This window comes from Nyctereutes procyonoides, unplaced genomic scaffold, assembly GCF_905146905.1.
Source record: "Nyctereutes procyonoides isolate TBG_1078 unplaced genomic scaffold, NYPRO_anot_genome, whole genome shotgun sequence".
NCBI classification, from domain to species: Eukaryota; Metazoa; Chordata; class Mammalia; order Carnivora; family Canidae; genus Nyctereutes; species Nyctereutes procyonoides.
The window spans coordinates 3,813,184-3,835,586 of NW_026575037.1; the positions used below are offsets into that span (position 1 = coordinate 3,813,184).

Below are 22,403 nucleotides of genomic sequence, written 5' to 3' on the forward strand. Positions count from 1 at the left end.
ATGGATAAAATTATGTGGACGATAATGCAATTTAAGTAAAAATTCAAAGAGAAAACGAGTGCATAAAATCTCCCATTGTTAATGAAAGGTGTCTATTTTCAAATCAATGATAAATATCAAATCACTTTGATATTTAGATTCCACTGGATACATTTTAAAAAGAGATAAAAGCTTTATTTTTAAATAACCAGATTTAAAATACTCCTAAAGTTACATCCTTTAAAACCATTTAAACTTATAAAGAAAATTTGAGGATGATCATTTTATTGTTTTTAAAGATTTTATTTATTTATTAGAGACAGAGAGAGAGGGGCAGAGACACAGGCAGAGAGAAGCAGGCTCCATGCAGGGAGCCTGACGTGGGACTTGATCCTGGGTCTCCAGGATCACGCCCTGGGCTGAAAGCGGCGCTAAACCACTAAGCCACTGGGGCTGCCCAGAGGATGATCATTTTAAATGAGGGATCAATGTGTGAGGAAGAAAATCATTTTTCAGAATTTTTATATGAGTCATCCAAGCAAAAAGTTTTGAAGAAAACTGCTACATAAAATGTATATAGTTCATCCTTCATCCATGACAGGGTCCTAACCTATCAATTAAAAAAAAGTGCAAAGCTATCTAATGCCTTCAAAATTGTAAAACATATACTTGTTTTACCATGCTCAAGAAGAAATCTAAAATTATTTCAAAAGGTTCAAGTCCTAATCCCAACCAAGAATGATAGGCACTACACAAATAAATCATGTAATCTCAAGCTGAAGCAATGGAAATAAGTTAGAACTAGTTAGAAATAAGTTAGAAGTTTTTTTTTCCCCCTTTCAGTAAAGGGGGAAAAAAGTAAAATTCATTGTTCAGTAACAGATCTCAAGGGCATCCTGAATGCACAGGATACATATTAAGTCCCTAACTACCTAATGTGGGAACTTATGAATTTGACTAATATTGTACAAATGGTAAAGACTGGAATGGATGATGGGCAGAAAAACAGGAAAAGATGTATCAGGATAAAATGTTATTTCCATGGCTGACATACATAATCACATTAAGAAGCAGCACTCTAAGAGACTTCAAATATGGACATAAAATACTTACACTCCACTCATCCAAAACCAAAATTTTTAACCATAAAAAGAGAATGTTAAAAAACTAGATCATCATCAAGATAATTTCTAGCTCAGAAATCAGTAAGGTATGACTGTGCTATTTACTGGATATATATGAGAATACATACTTAATGTATAAAATCACCTTCTAACAAAAACAGTACTTTTAAAACTCCTTCCATACTAATATATAGTGTTCCCTCGAGTTAGAAATTCAGATTAAAGAATCTCCAACTTTTGGATTCATTAGGGAATGTTGCCTGGAAATTTTATTTAACACAAAAATTGTCAGAAGATTAGATTCCTTTCTGTATTTAGCCATTCCAAAAGAAGTTTTCCAATGTTACAACTGATAGAAAAATGATTCTAGGGTCTGCTCAGCAGCATCAATCCATGTTTCCAAGTTCACGGACAAAGGTTTCTGCTTTGCCAGACTTTTCATTTCCCTTATACCCATAAAGTCCAGTCCTACAGAGTTATCTATCACACCACTCAAATATTTCTTCTTTCCCTAAATTCTACTCCAAGTCCTTACTTTTCAATTGCCTGCCCCCAGGTCACAGAGGCTCTTCGCCTATTCAGGAATCCAATTACCCCCAGGGTTTTTTTTTTACGCCCCCCCTTCCCCCTTTCCATTAACACTTTCCTCCTTTGACTCCCTTACACCCCAGAAGCACAACCAGCAGGAATGCACCACACTGTATAAAGACAGAGGTATTCTGAACTCTGGCATTCTGTAGTCTCACATCCTGTCCAGCCACCTGTACAAGAAACTAAGAGTTGTGTCAGTCGATTTTTCTCCTTTCATGAAACTTAAAATAACATAATATAGTACTAACATTACATGGTATGGAAATTCTGTCACAAAGTAATGAAGACTGGGGAAAGCACCCAGGTGAGTAGGAAAGAAAGATTTGCTTTACCCCTACATGGTTTTCCAAATAAATCAGTGCCACCACACACTTTTGGAGATAGGATATTTTAAAAAATAAAGAATCATTCCAAAGACTCACCCAAGAAATTAGGATACAGATGGTCAATATTATCCACAACATAGTTACACTTGGGACATCTATTATTATCCTCCAAACTCTGATGAATACACTTGTAGCTATTAGCAGAAAAAAAATAAAATAAGGTTCATTAAACCAGTGAAGAATTAATAAAGTCACAAAATAATGCCTATTAGATTTCTAGTTCTCATTTAAAACAAGTACTTCGCTATTGAATTTATTTCAATATATTTTATAATAAAGTTACATAGAGCATTTATTAGATAACAGTATGCAGAATATTTAAAAATAAACTTGCATAACAATTCTACTAGATACAGAATATTTAAAAAAATGTACTTCTAAGTTTACACAATTTAAGTACTACATAGCACCCAAGAAAAGCAAATGCCTATGATTTAATTAAGCAAATAGACTATGTTCTTGATGATACCCTTAATACAAAAAAACATTCAAATAAAAAAAGAAAAGAGCACAGAAAAATCAACAACACAGTCAATGAGCATGAGAAAATCATCACCTTCAGTAGGATAAAAATAATTGGTTTTAAACTATATACTAGTTTTTACCAAACAGAATGGAAAATTTAAGAAAATACAATCACGTGTTAATGAGCACATGTCAGTATAAACAACTTCATTTATTGGTGAAGGATATGTAACTGCCACAGCCTTTCCAGGAGGCAAATTGTATAGAAAACCTTAAAACTGTATAAAACCCTTTGATGTAATTTTCTTTCTAGGAATTTATCCTAAGGAAATGAACAGAGGTATGTAGATAGAAAGGTGTTCAATTCAATTATTATCTGTAAATAGCAAAATAAATTAGAAGCACCAAAACACTTGGACATTGAACAATTTTGTAAACACCAATCCAATACAACATATACCAAAAAATAATCATACTGTAATACGTAACTATATGCCATGAAAACTAATAACTATAAGCAGTTATAGCTAAAGAAAGGGAATTACAAGAAAGTTTTCCTTCCTTACAATATACATATTAATGTTTGAGTTTTTACAATTACATACTTGTTTATAATTAAAAAAAAAAAACTTTTGGGATCCCTGGGTGGCGCAGCGGTTTGGCGCCTGCCTTTGGCCCAGGGCGCGATCCTGGAGACCCGGGATCGAATCCCACGTCGGGCTCCCGGTGGATGGAGTCTGCTTCTCCCTCTGCCTGTGTCTCTGCCTCTCTCTCTCTCTGTGACTATCATAAATAAATAAAGAAAAAAAATATTTAAAAAAAAAAAAACTTTTTAAATATTGCTCCATCAGGGATGGTTGGTCATCTGCCTTTGGCTCAGGGCATAATCCTGGAGTTCTGGGATTGAGTCCCACACCAGGCTCCCTGCATGGAGCCTACTTCTCCCTCTATCCGTGTCTCTGCCTCTCTCTCTCTTTCTCATGAATAAACAAAATCTTTAAAATACATATATATATATACAGTTCCATTAAACCACAGAGAAATATCAAATTGACATTAGAAAAAAGTCACCGTATCACTTATTTATTTATTTTTGTATCACTTTTTACAGACTAAAAAGGAAAATCTCAAACACAGCGGATACAGCACAATCTCGTTACTGTTTTTAAAAAATTGCATATGTGTACATTTAAAATAAACCAAAAAAGACATTCATCATAATGTTAACAGTGTATTTCTCTGGGTCATAAAATTTATGGGAAACTTTTTCTTTGTAGATATCTACAAGTTTCTATACTAAAAACACACTGCGGGCAGCCCCGGTGGTGCAGCGGTTTGGTGCCGCCTGCAGCCTGGGGTGTGATCCTGGAGACCTGGGATCGAGTCCCACACTGGGCTCCCTGGATGGAGCCTGCTTCTCCCTCTCCCTCTGCCTATGTCTCTGCCTCTCTCTCTCTGTGTCTATGAATAAATAAATAAAATCTTTAAAAAAATAAAAAATAAAAACTCATTGCTCAGGACTCCCGGGTGGCTCAGATGGTTAAGCATCTGCCTTCAGCTCCCATCTCTCAGCATCCTGGGACAAAGCCCCAGGTCAGGCTCCCTGCTCAGCAGGGAGTCTGCTTCTCACTCTCTCTGCCCCTCCTGTTTTTGCTCCATTCTTGTTCTCTCTCAAATGAATTAAAAAAAAAAATCACTGTTACTAACAACAGAAAAAAAATATTTCTAAGAAATTACAAGGCTGATTTATAAAGAAGATACCTAAAAAGATAGCATCTTTTATTCTGTATCCAAATTACTATAAATCTGGGACACCTGGGTGGCTCAGCGGTTGACGCCTGCCTTTGGTCCAAGGTGTAATTCTGGAGTCCCTGGATCAAGTCCCACATCAAGTCCCTGCATGGAGCCTGCTTCTCTCTCTGCCTATGTCTCTGCCCCTCTCTCTCTCTCTCTCTCTCTCTCTCATGAATAAATAAAATCTTTTTTAAAAAATTACTATAAATTTATTTCAGCTTTATAAACTGAAGCTAATTTTTATGAGCCACTTTCTTCATTCTACCTTATCAAAACAGAAACCTTCATCCATCAGGTTTCTCTGTACTAATTATCAACTACTTTCTCATCTCACATTTGGTACTTTCAAGCAATGATAGAAAACTGATGTAGTGATGGGTCTTTGGCACAGCACAAGGATCTAAAGATCAGAGTAAATGTCTGGCACATAACAGTTTATTTATAAATATATATAACATATATAAATATATAAAACAAATGACTTGTACAGTGTTCCAGAAATAATAACATCACCTGTTGCAATTATGACAAGGCTACGATTACCATATTACCACAAGATAGGCTCCATATCTAACAGAAAATTTCCTACATAGACATTTCTTTTTTTTTTCTACATAGACATTTCAATGAAGGAAATAATATACAAATTTTTTTTCATTTTTATTGCAAGGGAGAAACATAAAGCAGGTATGCAATTACATCATGGAAACACAGTCTGCTTAGGGGAAATGGAAATGAGTTCCTATTACTAAAAAATGTTCCCACATGACAAGATTTAGCCTTTAAAAAAATCTGCAAGTTCTGGGCAGCCTGGATGGCTCAGTGGTTTGGCACCGCCTTCAGCCCAGGGCGTGATCCTGGAGACCCACGATCTAGTCCCAATCTGGCTCCCTGCATGGAGCCTGCTTCTCCCTCTTCCTGTGTCTCTGCCTCTCTCTGTGTGTCTCTCATGAATAAATAAATAAAATCTTAAAAAAAAAAAAAAACTAACTTGTTTAAAAAAATAATTAAAAAATTAAAAAAATCTGCAAGTTCAAATAAACCAAATCATGAAGTAGAGAATCGGGGGCTGTTATGAAAGATGAGAGAAGGGGTTAACAGATAAGCAGAAGGACATTTGAAATCTTAGCAAATGACTTTTATAAAGAAATGACTGTTAGAAATGAACAAATAATATGACAAGGAGAACAAGCTAAGTCATTAACCCAGTGAAAGAGTTTGTCAACAGACAAGAAATTATCCGAGAGCCCAGTAGAATATCCTCCTCTATTTATAGCATCCTAATCATCCTTCAGCATCCTAATTCCTTGTCATTAAATTTACTACCACACCATCCACTCCTAGAAGAGAAAATAGTCTAGGACACAGCCAGAAGGACCTGTCCTCAGGAATAAAAGTTCAAGTGACTTTTCCATATTGCATTGACAATATCCATCTACATTATAAAATGAAAATGCATCAAATTACATACTGTGTAAAACTGACATGACAATAAGATATATCTCACTACCATCCCAAAGCAGACCTGCCCTGGTTTGAGAAATTGTAACTATCTCATTTTGTATTTATCTGTGTATGTGTCTATCATCTCCTCTTCTATTTGTTCATTCAAAGCAAGGCTTTGTTTTAATTCATCTCTGTACCCTCAATGTCTAGCACGATATCCCATTAGAGTTTAACTAAATAAATGTTGAATGCATGAAGAAATATAGACAAAAAAGAAACATGCTGTCTTCTGGGTCATATAACCATTAGAAATTCTCAATCATTTCTTTCACAGTAACTCAATAGAATTACCATCACCCCACCTGAGATGTGGTATTTTGTATACCAAAAGAAGGATAAGAAGACTAGTGATCAAAATAGGGGGGATAAAAGGATATCTATCTTGGGTCTACCTGAGAAGTTTTCAAAAGCTACTCACACTGAAACTCTTAAAATAGTAATTCCAGGGATGCCTAGGTGGCTCAGTGGTTGAACACCTGCCTTTGGCTCAGGACATAATCCTGCAGTCTCGGGAGGGACTCCATCGTGTCCCACATTGGGCTCCCTGCATGGAGCCTGCTTCTCCCTCTGCCTATTATGTCTCTGCCTTCTGTGTCTCTCATGAGTAAATAAAATCTTAAAAAAAAAAAAAAAAGGAAAGAAAGAAAGAAAACTGAATAATCAGAAAATTCTCAAAAAAGGGGACTGTAACAAGAACTGGAAGGACAAATCTATACCAATGGTCCTACATAATAACCAGGAATAAAGAAAGACTAATAGCAAGGTACAAGATGATGAATTAGAAGTCCCAAAAGACAAGCTGATATCCAAAAGACAGCTATCTGTCTGACTGCAGATAGTTGGAAGATGGACAACACCGAGGAGTGCTATTAATTATAATTAATTTGTAATGAAACAGAATAGTAACTCAGAACTTGGTAGACATGAGGTCTGAGAAGCAAGGTGTGTGGTGCAAGCTGGAGGCTGCAAAGAGAAAGACCAAACCTTACATCTACATCACAAAAAAGCCAGTTTTTTTAGATTTTATCATATCACTAAGTTTGGTTAGACAAAAGCTAACTGCAGACTCAGTCTCAAGTGGGAATAGTGTCTCCACCCTGTTAAAAATTAAGAGTTACCATTTATAAGTGAGATAGAGATAAACAGTTCTGATTAGTGTTAATAATCTGGATGGACCCTGGAAGTGATAACACTGCTCAATTCCAGTTTACCAGCCAGTGTTCAAGTCAGTGAAGATCTAATCCAAGAGGCTACCATTAACGACTGAAGTTACACCAGCCCCACATGATAGGACAGGGTAAATAATTATGAGCTTTTCTTTTAAAGTACAAAATGTCTCATGGTTTCACAAGCCTGACATAGGACTGCCAGTCTCCAAGTTTTTGTTTTTGTTTTTTTTTAATTTTTATTTATTTATGATAGTCACACGGGGGGGGGGGGGGGCGGAGACACAGGCTGAGGGAGAAGCAGGCTCCTTGCACCGGGAGCCCAATGTGGGATTCGATCCTGGGTCTCCAGGATCGCGCCCTGGGCCAAAGGCAGGCACTAAACCGCTGCGCCACCCAGGGATCCCCAGTCTCCAAGTTTATTAGCTCCCGTCAACCTATGGTCTCCATCCTACCAAAACCTGCTCTCTGGAAGATATCTTAAAACACATTTATCTGGGTGGCTCAGTCAATTAAGTGTCTGCCTTCAGCTCAGGTCATGATCCCAGGGTCCTGGGATTAAGCCCTACATCGGAATCCCTGCTCAGTGAGGAGACTGCTTTGCTTCTCCCTCTCTCTCTGCCTGCAGCTCCCCCTGCTTGTGCTTTCTGTCACATAAATAAATAAAATCTTTTAAATACATAAGTAAATAAAACACATTCATATCAGCTTATAACATGAATTATAACAAGGGTCTAAACAAACTATTTTCATTTGAAGGGAAAAAACAGTTATTTAAGAAACCAGTAGGGTTTTCCAACAAAGACCTAAGGACACACCATGAAGACTATAGGACTCATTGAAAAGGCCAGGCCTATTGAATTATAAAGTCAATCAATAATTTATTACACTTCACAATACAGTGAAGCAAGAATATTATACTGATTTAGGAGACTCTTCCACATCCTTTTAAAATGTCACAGTGAGGGATCCCTGGGTGGCGCAGTGGTTTGGCGCCTGCCTTTGACCCAGGGCGCGATCCTGGAGACCCGGGATCGAATCCCACGTCAGGCTCCCGGTGCATGGAGCCTGCTTCTCCCTCTGCCTATGTCTCTGCCTCTCTCTCTCTCCCTGTGTGACTATCATAAATAAATAAAAATTTAAAAAAAATGTCACAGTGAAATTTAAATTAAAGGAGGGGAGTTAGAAAAAATTAGTTCCTCACTTTATAATTTGTACCAAACATTTACACCTTTAAAACTATGAAAGAGGTGGTGAAGGAACAGGAAGAGAGAAGAGAAAAGGGAGGAGGGAAGAGAAAAAGGAGGAGGAGAGACTAGCTGAAGGACTAGACAAATGTAAAGTTTTAGGGCCAGAACCAGAATCCTGATTTATCTTCAAGACCCTGCTCTTTTAGCTCCCTAATCAGTATTTTTCAAATGTGGGCAATTTTGTCCCCTACTGGATATCTGGCAATGTCTGAAGACAGGGCAGCCTGGGTGGCTCAGCGGTTTAGTGCTGCCTTCAGCCCAGGGCATGATCCTGGAGACCCGGGATAGAGTCCCATGTTGGGCTCCCTGCATGGAGACTGCTTCTCCCTCTGCCTGTGTCTCTGCCTCTCTCTCTGCCTCTCTCTCTCTCTCTCTCTCTCTCTCTCTCTCTCTCTCTCGATCTGTCTCTCTCTGTGTATCATGAATAAAAATCTTAAAAAAAAAATAGAAACCTTTAAAGAAAATGTCTGGAGACATTTTTGGTTGTCGTATTTGTGAGGAAAGGGGCTGCTACTGGGTAGAGGCCAGGGATATTGCTAAACAATCTACGATATCCAGGATAATCACCCACAACAAAGAATTATCTGGTCCAATATTCAATACAACCAAAGGCTTATAGAGCCTAATCTAAATCACCCAATTTTCCAGAGATGAAAATCAAAATCTCTAAGGAAGGGACATGATTTCCTATGGAACGCTATCAACTGGATCAATTAATGGACCCAAGGAAACACTACTGTTAAACCATCAGCCTAAGATCAAGACCATACATGTATCAATCTAAAAGCAAGACACACATGACCAGAATTTCAGGAGCAATATGGAGCAGAAAGTGATTTATGAACTATAAGGATATAATGCAATGATATATCAGGAAATCAAAATTATGAAACCAGCAAAAAAAATTCTGAAAGAATACACCATCACTCCTTGCCAGTGATAACATCTAAGGAAGTAGACAAAAAAGACTAGAAAAATGGTGACATATACTTTTCATGTTACAACTTTCTGAACAATAAGTTGTTTTTTAGCAAAGAGTACATATTACTTATTGTAATAACTTATATTTTTCTTTTTTTTATATTCTTTTTTTTTCTTTATTCATGATAGTCACACAGAGAGAGAGAAAGAGAGAGGCAGAGACACAGGCAGAGGGAGAAGCAGGCTCCATGCACCGGGAGCCCGACGTGGGATTCGATCCCGGGTCTCCAGGATCACGCCCTGGGCCAAAGGCAGGCGCCAAACCGCTGCGCCACCCAGGGATCCCTAATAACTTATATTTTAATAAAAAACATAGTGCAAGCTAAAGCCATTTTTATTCTAAACTTTTTCTCAAGTGACTAGCAGATTGGATATACCTATCACTGATGTGTCATGCTCCAAATCAAACTAAAATACTTACAAACTGGTAATAATACCCAGTACTTGACTAGTGAATATCAATACCGGATATTATATTCAACTTCAGAATAAAATTATGGGTCTAACTTCAATATGAATTAGAATACAGGGACTATTAGAACACAACAGAAATACTAAGCCAAAAATACTGTATCAACAGTGTATAAATAATTTATGGACATGATTGACTGCAAATATAATATGCCACTCCCAAAAAAAACACAAAAATAAATAAAAGGAATTAAACACAGATTACACAACCATTAGGGTGGCTACCATTAAAAAAAAGAAAAACAAAAAAGAAAGAAAATGACAAGTGTTGGAGAAGATGTGCAAAAACTGGAACTCTTGTGTACTTCTGGGAGAAACGTAAAATGGTACAGCAACTACAGAAAACAATATGTAGATTCCTCAAAATATTAAATATAGAACTACCGTATGAAATAGCCATTCTGCTTCTGAGTATATATCCAAAAGAACTGAAACCAGGATCTCAAGAAGGTATTTATACATCAATGTTCAAAGCATCATTCTTAACAAATGAACAGATAAATGAACAAATAAAATAGAGTTTACATACATGCAATGAAACACTATTCAGCCTTAAAAAGGAAGGAAACTTTGACATATGCTACAAGGATGAAACTTAAGGACCTTATGCTAAGCAAATTAGGCCAGTCACAAAAATACAAATACTATTTGATGCCACTTATATGAGGTATCTAGAATAATCAAATTCACAGAAACAAAGTAAAATAGTGATTGACAGAGGCTGGGGGGAGGGGGAATGGAGAGTTACTTAAAGAGTATAAAGTTTCAGTTTTGCAAGATAAATGCTAGAGATTGCACAACAATGCAAACATTACTCAATTTAAAAATGGTTAACACAGTAAATTTTACGTAATGTGAATTTTACCACAATTAAAAAATTTTTAAATATACTGATTAATGTGACATATTATACAAGACTAAACAACTAAAGATAACACTGCAAACTGTTAAAGTAGAAAACATAGGTCTTTTTAATCCCCTATATCTTTTTCCCATGACTTTCTAACATCCTTTACTGGGCCTCATACTTATCTCCACATGTGAGTTAAAGATGTTTCACGCTTCATCCTAATTACCCAGCACCCTTCAATTTTCTAAAACAGTAATCAAAACTCTATAATAATTAATCAACCCAAAAGTTTTAAAATACATCTGTAAGTAAATCTAAGTATTTCACAGAAATTGTGCACCAACCATATGCTTACTACCTTGAGCTGCTTAACTTGTAAAAATATATTGATCAAAGAAATTACAAGATAACCAAAATTATTTTAAAAACATAACTTCTCACTGGCTGCATTTACACACAAGTTAGAAATCAAGAAAGACACTTTTGCTAAATAAAATCATCTTACCAAAAGCTGTGGCCACATTTCGTCATGTATGCTTCCTCAATCATATCAAAGCAGATAGGGCTAAAAAGAAAATGGAAAATTTTTTCAGTAGAGTGATTATAAATTGACAAGGCTGGTTAACAATATCAACAAAATCATTTATCAATAACATAGCTAGTCTTCAAACATCTATCAAGAATTTCTGTTGAGTTATAGGTGCTTTAGGGGATTGGTGGTAAGACAACAATTTATTCAAGAAGCCCTAACAGTCATCAAGCTCAGGAATCCCTGGGTGGCTCAGCGGTTTAGCGCCTGCCTTTGGCCCAGGGCGTGATCCTGGAGTCCCCGGAACAAGTCCCACATAGGGCTCCCTGCATGGAGCCTGCTTCTCCCTCTGCCTGTGTCTCTCTGCCTCTCTCTCTCTCTCTCTCTCTCTCTCTCTCTCTCTGTCTTTCATGAATAAATAAAATCTTTAAAAATTTAAATAAACAAATAAATATAAAAAAATAAGTCATCAAGCTTTAAGATAAATTAAATGAGTAAATTAAAATGGCCCCAGTACTTTTACACATCCATAGTCACAAGAGTCCTTAAAGTTCCATGCAATAATGCATATTTTAATAATACAGTATTGCAATACAGTCACAAGTAGTCCTTAGAGTTCTACCATCTTTTTCAACTATCCCTGTACTTAAAAGCACCTAATCCAAATGCTATTTCATTTATTTTAAAAAACTAGCTCCCTAAGTTTATAAATTACAATTCCAATATCAATAACTCTTCTATATAATGAAGATAGTAAATTATAACTAATACTTAAAATAGTACAATTTAAAAATGATATATATTAACTCCTTTAATCTTTTCAACAAAGGGTTTGTAGGTACATATTACTAAACACATTTAATAGAGGCAAATTAAGGCACAAAGATTTTACAGTTATAAAGTTAGATGATTACATACACACAGTTAAATGATTATGATTTTCAAACTTAGGTCTATGCTCTTAACCACCATTCTATGCTAATTCCAGATACAATGAGTTAAATACCAAGTCATACCAATATAGTTCTGGCCAACAAAAAGTAGTTATTAATCACGGAGAGACCACTATCTACCAGAAAAATACAAAGTCTTATAAAGATATTTCCATTTATCTTTCTTTTCCGGGATCCCTGGGTGGCGCAGCGGTTTGGCGCCTGCCTTTGGCCCAGGGCGCGATCCTGGAGACCCGGGATCGAATCCCACGTCGGGCTTCCGGTGCATGGAGCCTGCTTCTCCCTCTGCCTGTGTCTCTGCCTCTCTCTCTCTCTGTGACTATCATAAATAAATAAAAATTAAAAAAAAAAAAGAAGTATCTTTCTTTTCCTACTGAAAACTCTGATGAAGTCTCCATAGAGAAAATAGCCATCTCTTATTTTTTATTTTTTAGGATTTGTTTGAGAGAGAGAGCGAAAAAAAGTGGGGGCAGAGGGAGAGAGAAGGAAAATAAAAGCAGATTCCCCACTGAGTGCAAAGCCTAACAAAGGGCTCAATCCCAGAATGCTAAATAAGATCATGATCTGAGCCAAATCAAGAATCAGCCACTTAACTGATGGGGCCAGCCAGGCACTCCACAATAGCCATCTTCTGACCACGAAGATAAAAACCATAAGCTAGGAATATAGGTTCCTTGATGACACCCTTAAGCAGCTGCATCATCTATGGACCGCCTACCTCTGGACTTGAAATTACATGAGAAAAGTAAATCTTCACTTGCTTAAAGCAGTATTTATCAAGTTTTCTGTTACTGGCATACATATCCAATCCTTATTAATGATACATTTAAATTATAAAATGAAAATTCACTCATTTCTTCAAGAAAAATTTCCTGGGCATAAATACTATCTTAGAATATGAAATCATAAAAATAGTTATAAAATCCCAATGTTGCACAAGCTCAGAGTTTTACCACATATAGTGAGTTGGCTTAGACTGTGTTGGTTTTGTCAGCCTTTACTCTGCTGGATTTAGAAAAAAAGGAGGTCCACTAAACATGGAGATGTGGTAATTTCTCTTTTGAAACAAAGTTCATCTTGTTCCTGCTTGATGGAGTTCAGGCTACAGTTCCCTCCTAACAGCATGTGGATGAGCTATGTAAACTGCTCTGTGAGCCCAGTTTGTGGCTGAAGGGTGCTGAAGAACAGATCTGGGAAGGACAGATTTTACTTTATATGTACAGTTGGCTACTGGGTACTCAGGCAGATGTCTTAAGGCTCAAAACCCAGAGTGGAAGCAACATTTACATGTTCCGCTTTTAATTAAAGACCTTTTTTAGAGTAGTTTTAGGTTCACAACAAAATTGAAAGGAAGATACAGAGATTTCCCATATATTTGATGTCCTAAACATATGCATATCTTTTGCCATTATCAACATCACTCACCAGAATGGTATACTTTGCCCCAAAGATGAATTTACACTGACACATCACAATTACAAAGTCCACACTTTACCTTAAGATTCACTCTTCATATTGTACATTCTATGTGTTTGAACCAAAGCATATTGATATATAATCATTATAATAAAAAGATTATTTTTCACTGGCCTAAAAATCCTCTTGCTCTGCCTACTCCTCTCTCTCTCCTCGTCCACAATCACTGATCTTTTGACTGTCTCCAGTTGTGTCTACTTTAGAATGTCATAGAGTTGGGATCATACAGTATGTAGCCTTTTCAGATTGGCTTCTTCCATTTTGTAATATGGCTTTAAGATTTCTCTGTATCTTTTCAAGGCTTGATAGCTCATTTCTTCTTAATGCTGAATAATGTTCATTGTCTGAATGTACCACACTGTATTTATCCATTCACCTTCTAAAGAACTTCTTGGTTGCTCCAAGATTTGGGAATTATAAATAAGCTGTTATAAGCATCCAATGGCAGGTTTCTGTGTATTTATAAGCTTTCAACTCCTTTGGGTAAATACCAATGGGTAACAACAAAATTTGTATGGTAAAAGTATGTTTAGTTTTGTAAGAGACCACCAAACTGTCTTCCAAAAGGTGCCAGTACCATTTTTTCATTCCTATCAGCAAAGAGCTAGACTTCCTGTTGCTTCCTATTCTCCTCAGCAACTGGTGTAGTCAGTCCTCTAAATTATAACCATTCTAAAAGGTGTATATTAATACCTCATTGTTTTGATTTGCATTTTCCTGATGACATACGATATGGAACATAATGTTTTCATATGCTTATTTGCTATCGATGTATCTTTGGTGAGGTATATGTTGAAGTCTTTGATTCATTTTTTTAATCAGGTTGTTTTCTTACTGTTCAGTTTTAAGGGTTCTTTGTATATTTTAGATAAAAGTTTTTTATGAGATATGTCTTATACAAATATATTCTCCTGAGCTGTGGCTAATCCTTCCATTCTCTTAACAGTATCTCTCACAGAGCAGAAATTTTTAATTCTAGGGCAGCCCGGGTGGCTCAGCGGTTTGGTGCCGCCTTCAGCCCAGGGCCTGATCCTGGAGTTCCAGGATCAAGTCCCACATCAGCCTCCCTACATGGAGCCTGCTTCTCCCTCTGCCTGTGTCTCTGCCTCTCTCTCTCTTTGTCTCTATGAATAAATAAATAAAATCTTTTAAAAACGAAAAGAAATTTTTAAAGAAATTCCATTTATTGCTCCTTTTTATAGATCATGCCTTTAGTGTTCCACCTAAAAACTCATAACCAAATTCAAAGTCATCTAGATTTCCCCTATGTTATCTTCTAGGAGTTTTACAGTTTTGCATTTTACACTTAGGTCTGTGATGCATTTTTAGCTGATTTTAGTGAATGGTATAAGGTCTTGTGTATAGATTCTTTTTTTTTTTTTACATGTAGATGTCCAGTTATTTCAGCATCATTTATTAAAAAGACCATCTTGGGGGATCCCTGGGTGGCACAGCGGTTTGGCGCCTGCCTTTGGCCCAGGGCGCGATCCTGGAGACCCGGGATCGAATCCCACGTCGGGCTCCTGGTGCATGGAGCCTGCTTCTCCCTCTGCCTGTGTGTCTCTGCCTCTCTCTCTCTCTCTCTCTCTCTCTCTCTCTCTCTCTGTGTGTGTGTGTCTCTCATGAAAAATAAATGAAATTTTTAAAAATTTATATTAAGAGCATCTTTGGGGGATCCCTGGGTGGGTCAGTGGTTTGGTGCTTGCCTTTGGCCCAGGGCACGTGATCCTGGAGTCCCGGGATCGAGTCCCACATCAGGCTCTCTGTATGGAGCCTGCTTCTCCCTCTGCCTATGTCTCTGCCTCTCTGCCTCTCTGCCTCTCTCTCTCTCTCTCTCTCTCTCTGTCTGTCTCATGAATAAAATCTTTTAAAATTAATCAATTAATCAATTAATAATTATTTATATTTACATAAATATAAATGTTTATATTTATACAAGTAATTGTTTTATTTATGTTTATATATTTATTAAAATATTTATGTTTATTTTTATATTTATGAAAATATAAATATTTTATTTACATTTATATTTTATATAAATAAATAAATGGGATGAATGAATGAATGAATGAATGAATGGACCATCTTTTCTCTCTCTCTCTCTTTCTAGTAGGTAGTAAGGTTGGTAGAACTCACAACCCAAGGTCAAGACCTGAGCTGAGATCAAGAATAGGAAGGATGCTTAACCGAATGAGCCACCCAAGCGCCTAAAAAAACTCTTTTTTGTATTATCTTTGTCAAAGATCAGTTAACTATATTGGTCTATTTTGGAGTTCTCCATTCTTTACTACTTGATCTGCTTATTCTTTCTCTAATACCATACTGTCAATTACTTCATATGGCATTTTGGTTTTTAAAAAAAAAAAAATGTCTCTCTGAGTGAAACTCTGTAGTCCCTACCTACACTGATTAATTTCTAAAACTCAATTGTTACATACACAGTAGCAAATATCCAAATTTTCTACCACAGAAGGTCTAGATATTAACATACCAACCTTTTAAATGGCTCTTCTAATAAAGCATTTTTAAGATTTGAAGAAAAAGATATTTCTGTTCCCTAAGTAAATATGTTTATAAGTTTACGTGAAAATACCATCACATCTCTGTTTCATGCTGCATTAACTGAAGCTCAGAAGTAAGATGCAAAATGTCTTAACAGACTGGTCTTAGTCCAGACTCTTGATTTCTTTTCAGACCATGATCTCAGGGTGGTAACACTGAGCCCTGAGTTGGGCTCCAAGCTTGAGATTCTCTCTACCACTCCCCCTTCTTTTTTTTTTTTTTAACCACTCCCCCTTCTTAAAAAAATAGTAAGATGTACTATTATACTACTAAAAAAGAAAAGTTTATTCTGCTAAATAAACTATAATAATACTTTCTTACCAGCTAGGAATTTGATTTATGCTTCTTTTTTTTTTATTACAATTTATTTACTTATTTGAAAGAGAGAGCAAGAGCAAGAGAGAGCACAAGCAGAGGGAGAGGGAGAAGGAGAGAGAAGTAGACTTCCAGCTGAACAGGGAGCCTGATGCTATCCCTGGACCCTGAGGTTATAACCTGAGCTGAAGGTAGACACTTAACCTACTGAGATACCCAGGAGCCTCTATGCTTCTCTAAAACACTCTTTAAGACTTAAACAAGTCTTATCATGACCCTGTTGTGGAAAAAATATGCACATGCACATGATTAGAATTTTCCTACAAAATTCTCATTCTTTGGGGTCTAACTTTCCTGAACCACTTTTGACTAAGTCACTGATACCCAGATTTTTCCACACAATATTCTACACTACTTTTATCAGGTAAAATTTATTCAGAGAATCTAAGACAGAACTAAATGCTATTGGTACTGGGATCTTAAACCAGGTTTACATTTGGCCAGCTAACCTACATCTGACACCAGCTTTAGGAATGTTGCTAAACATGTCTAATTTATACCTCATCCTAGAACCTCCTCCACCCTTCACTCCCACATATAAATATTTAGTTCATAAGGAATAAAACAATAATTCACAATTGTCTCAGAGACTTTCTTCCAGTCTGCTGAAACCTACATTCAAGTTTTGCGGCAGATGTTTTCTGTGTTTACACATCTACATGAAGTGACTACATGACGCTACCTCCAACTGCCACCCTGCAAATGGGAATTTGTTTTAATTCCACCATATATCATCCAAAAAAAAAATATCATCCAGTTTTCAGATATGTCAAAGTATAAAAGAAGAAAAAGGTTCAACTTAGAGTCAAAAAATTAAGACAAAGTAAAATAAAAGCAAGAGAAGACCCTTGGGTTGGCCAAAGGACAATATGAAATACAATCAGCTCACTCTGCACTTGTGAAAATTTAACTGCAAGCCGACTTACCCTCTTGCTATGTATATACTTAGAATACTAGAGGGAGAGGAGGGATAAATGAAAAATTGCTTTCAGACACTGGACACTAAACAGCACAGTACTGAGATCTTTGAGGGAAAGAATTTTAGAAATCTACACTGGATTCTTAAGTCTTTTGCTGAATACTAGTCATATGTACCCAGGGCAAAAACTCTACAAGATCAGTTAAAAATGACCAAGAAACTATAAAATGCAGGGCACTTAATAGAAAACCCAGAAGAGTCATTAGTAGTGGAGCTAAACTAGCTCTAGAAAAAGGACTCATCAGCCATCCTCAAAATGAAATTTTTATAACAAATGCATGTGAATCTATAATTTTCACAAAATAAAGTTTTATTACAAAAAATTTAACTTAATTAAAAAATACTCAAAAGGATTAAACTGATCTGCAAAGAACTTCGCTTCCTGCCAGAACAAAGTCCAATACTCTGTAAAGGAAAAAAATAAAATTCAGCATTTAGTAATGGCAATGTCCATTACTGTCCACTATCAAAAAAAAAAATTACTAGGCACGGAAAATAGCAGGAAAATGTGGCCCATAAAAAGGAGGAAAACCAGTCAATAGGAACAAAAAATACATAATGGAATTAGCAGAAAAGACTTCAAAACATTTATTACAAATATGCTCCATGATTTAAAGGATCACAGAAGTATGAGGGAAATGGAAGACATACAAAGAACCAGTTAAAAAATACAGTACCTGAAAATACAACAAGAAATATGAATTCATAAGAGAAAGTAAAATGCAATTCCTAGAAATTTTAAAAACCACATCAAATACAAAGCATTACTGACATGGACTCATCAATACATGAAACACAAGGTAAGAAGCTGTGAATGTGAAGATAGGTCAATAGACATTATCTAAATGAAAACACAAAAAGAAAATAAACAGAAGACAGAAAATCCAATAGCTCTGGTGAAGGTATTTCCATACCCACTACCAAAAACTGAAGGCATTTGATATATCGTACAAACTTAAGCTTGCCAAAAGGTTATCTCTGTCATTTAATTGCATTCAAAAAACCAACATTATACAGTCACCTGGGTGGCTCAGTCAGTTAAGGATCTGGCTCAGGTCATGATCCTGGGGTCCTGGGATTGAACGTGTAGGGCTCCCTGCTGAACAGGCACCCTACCCTGCTTCTCCCTCTGCTCCTCTCCACCTCATGCACACGTGTGCTCTCTCACTTTCTCAAATAAATAAAATCTTAAAAAAAAATCACAGAAGAGATACAGAAAACTGTTTTTTAAATATCACAATTTTGAATTTATTAAAAGACACATCTCAGTTAAGCAAGGGTCATATCACAATGAGTTTGACTCTCAGGTTACATTTTTAATCAGAGCTGTATTCGTAATCTCCCTAACATTTGTATGCATTGCCTACTTCAAAAACAGCATTCAGGGGCACCTGGATGGCTCAGTGGTTGAGTGGCTGCCTTTGGCTCAGATCCCGGGATCCTGGGATCAAGTCCCACACCAGGCTCCCAGCAAGGAGCCTGCTTCTCCCTCTGCCTAAATCTCTACTTCTCTGTCTCTCTCATGAATAAATAAATAAAATCTTAAAAGAAAAAAAAAGCGCACAAATTTATTCAATAATACAAAGTATATTACAAACTCTTCAATAAAATTTTAAGTACATTGTTTAATCCATGTATATTGTGGTACTGACTAATTCTATTACGCTACAACAAATTTTTCAACTATCTCACAGTTCTGGTTAGAACTAACCAAGCATTCAAATCTTTCAAAGGTTAAGTACTAAAAACATAACATTACCAAGATAATCAGAGCAAAGTACAATCTACAGTCATTTAGAAAAATAAATAGTTATATCTTATCTAAAAACCAAAAAAAACACTTTCATATTCTGGCACCAAATGCCACACCCTAGCAATTACTACCTGATTCTTTTCAGTAATTTTATAATTTATGTCTCAAAATGTCCAAAACTTGAAATTTTTCTAGCTTCCTCCTCCCCTTTACACCAGCTGCCATTCAAGCATCCCTAAGCCATCTTCCATTTTCAACTGGCCTCAAAAAATTTCCTTGAAAGACAAGGAAATGGGTGCAAAAGAAAAAGATAAACCTCAAATCCTCCTTTACACCAACATTAATAGCACACCAATGTTCACAGGCAGCACCAGTTCCAGCTTCTGTCCCATCATCACACTCCTTCCTACTTTCATTTCATATGATAAAATGCCCTTAAAAAACTTAAATCTTTTTTCAAAAGCAGAGATTAAATTTATCTGGTATTTTGTAAAATGATTTCTCCCTACCTATCTTCATTAAGACCTGTTTGGGTTTTTTTTTTTTTTTTAAGATTTTTATTTAAAAAGAGACAGAGAGAGAGAAGGAGAGAGAGGCAGAGACACAGGCAGAGGGAGAAGCAGGCTCCACGCCGGGAGCCCGACGTGGGACTGGATCCTGGAACTCCAGGATCAGGGCCTGGGCTGAAGGCAGCACTAAACCGCTAAGCCACCAGGGCTGCCCAAGACCTGTGTTTAAACATGGTCTTATGTCACATATTCCATGGATAAAGACAGATAAGGTAAGGGGATAAAAAGAAGAGAAGACAAGCTTTGTAGACTCTGTAATTTATTAATGGAATTGTTTTTTTAAGGGGGCGAGGGGCCCCTGGCTGGCTCAGTCAGAAGAGCATGCATTTCTTGATCTTCAGGTCATGAGTTCAGGCCCCACATTTACTTAAATGAATAAATATATAAAAACTTCCTAAAAGTTGTTTTAAAGAAGAAAATTTTTTTAAAAAATTTTTTTTTTTTATGATAGTCACAGAGAGAGAGAGAGAGGCACAGAGACATAGGCAGAGGGAGAAGCAGGCTCCATGCACCGGGAGCCCGACGTGGGATTCGATCCCGGGTCTCCAGGATCGCGCCCTGGGCCAAAGGCAGGCGCCAAACCGCTGTGCCACCCAGGGATCCCAAAGAAGAAATTTTTTAAAAGCGACAAGGGAGACTCAAAGTAAGCTATCTGCTAGCTCCAAGGAAAAAGATTTTAAAATGTAGGAGACTACAATGGGCCAGGAAAGAAAGGACACCATGATTAATACAAGTAACAGTCATGAAAAAATAAGAAATGTAGCCATATCTCTGGTACTCACACAAAAGAAAAAGTAGCTTAAATCAGGAAACCAAATCTGAAACCAACTATGGTCAAGAAGTGTCACTACTGATTCCCTCCAGCATGAAAATTACCCAATACACTCTCATGCTTGACCTGGATCTTGTTCTAGTCAGATTCCCAGGACTCCTTAAACAAAATATCAATTCTAACTATCATCAGGGACTTGGAATTGGAGAGTTCTAAATAGGTTTGCGTACATTTAAGATAGGTGCAGCAATTAAGAGAATTATCTCAGAGCAAACACCAGGACTAGGCCTCAAAGGATCTAGAGGGTTGGGTTCAAGGTGGTTCCATTGACTTCAGCATAGCAATATGGAATAAAGATCTTCACTAGTGTTCTACCATTAATGTGACTAACAGCTTCTTTTTTCTGCTTCTCAAGGACATGAAATTAAAATATACAGTCCTTCCAATACCAATACTGTAAGTCAAATAGTACAATTCAGATGTTTATTTCAAATTCCTCAGAGAGAAAATATGAGTCAGATGTTCACAAGATGAGCCACCTAGGCCCCCCATGTGGATTTTTTAACTTTATTTTTTTTTAAAGATTTATTTATTTTGTTAGACACAGAGAGAGAGAGAGAGAGAGAGAGAGAGGCAGAGACACAAGAGGAGGGAGAAGAAGGCTCCATGCCTGGAGCCCGATGCAGGATTGATCCCGGGACTCCAGAATCGCGCTCTGGGCCAAAGGCAGGCGCCAAACCGCTGAGCCACCCAGGGATCCCCTATGTGGATTTTTTAAAGTAACTTTCTTTAAAAAGTGTTTTTAGTGATTAAAGGGGCGCCTGGGTGGCTCAATCAGTTAAGCGACTGATTTCAGTTCAGGTCATGATCTCAGGGTCCTGGGATCAAGCTCTGAATTCAATGGCTCCATACCCAACAAGGAGTCTGTCTGTCCCTCTCCTTTGCCCTGCCCCCTCCCCCCACCCCGCTCATGCCCTCTCTCTCTCTCTCGCAAATAAATAAATGAAATCTTTTAAAAAACAACTGTTTGAGGGTCACATGGGTGGCTCAGTGGTTGAGCGTCTGCCTTTGGCTCAGGGCTGATCCCGGGGTCCTGCAATAAAGTCTCGCATCAGGCTCCCCACAAGAGGCCTGTTTCTCCCTCTGTCTTTGTCTCTGCCTCTCTCTCTGTCCCTCATGAACAAATAAAATCTTTAAAAATTAAAAAAAAAATTTAAATAAAAAAGAATTGTTTTAGTGGCTAAGTTTTATAAATACAGTACTGAATGTAAAATATAAACCAATTAAATTAGCCTTCTGTTCTTGCAACAAAAACCTAAACACTATAAACAACACATAACTCCACATTAAATGCATTCAACCAAAATGTAAAAAGCCAGACCATGACTTTGCTCTGAACTCTATTTTGGCTACTAGTATAGAAGTAGTATACTACTGACTGACCCAAGTTAACTACTGAAGATCAAAATACAAAAAAAAAAAAAAAAAAGAAGAAGAAGAAGAAGAAGATCAAAATACAACCTTTAAAAAGTAATAATAGCCAATAAGCCCATAAAAAGACGTTCAATATCACTAGTCAATATGGGAAAATAAATCAAAGCCACAATGAAATACTTTACATGCACTATGTTGACTATAATTTTTTAAAAATATATGTTGGTGAGGATGTGGAGAAATTTAAACTCTTGCATACTACTGATGGGAATGTAAAATGGTACAGCCTCTGTGGAAAACAGTTTGGCAGTTCTTCAAAATGTTTAACACAGAATTACCGTATGACTTTAGTAATTATGCTCCTAGGTAAATAATACAGAGCCGGGAGAACATTATATTCGAACAAAAACTTCTACACAAATATTCATAAGAACATTA

At 36.8% G+C, this 22,403-nt stretch overlaps 1 protein-coding gene across 7 annotated transcripts in view; it reads right to left on the minus strand.

Moving 5' to 3' along the window:
• Nucleotides 1–22,403, minus strand: part of COP1 (COP1 E3 ubiquitin ligase) — a 246,944-nt gene that overhangs the window by 210,399 nt on the left and 14,142 nt on the right. For all 7 annotated transcript variants that reach the window (XR_008663627.1, XM_055319205.1, XM_055319201.1 and 4 more), the window contains exons 2-3: nucleotides 11,069–11,128; nucleotides 2,117–2,214 (exon numbers count right to left, since the gene is read on the minus strand). Coding sequence is in view for 6 of the 7 variants with exons in the window: in XM_055319205.1 (XP_055175180.1) it covers nucleotides 2,117–2,214; nucleotides 11,069–11,128 (158 nt within the window). In the remaining variant the exon portion in view is untranslated. The remainder of the gene's footprint in view (nucleotides 1–2,116; nucleotides 2,215–11,068; nucleotides 11,129–22,403) is intronic.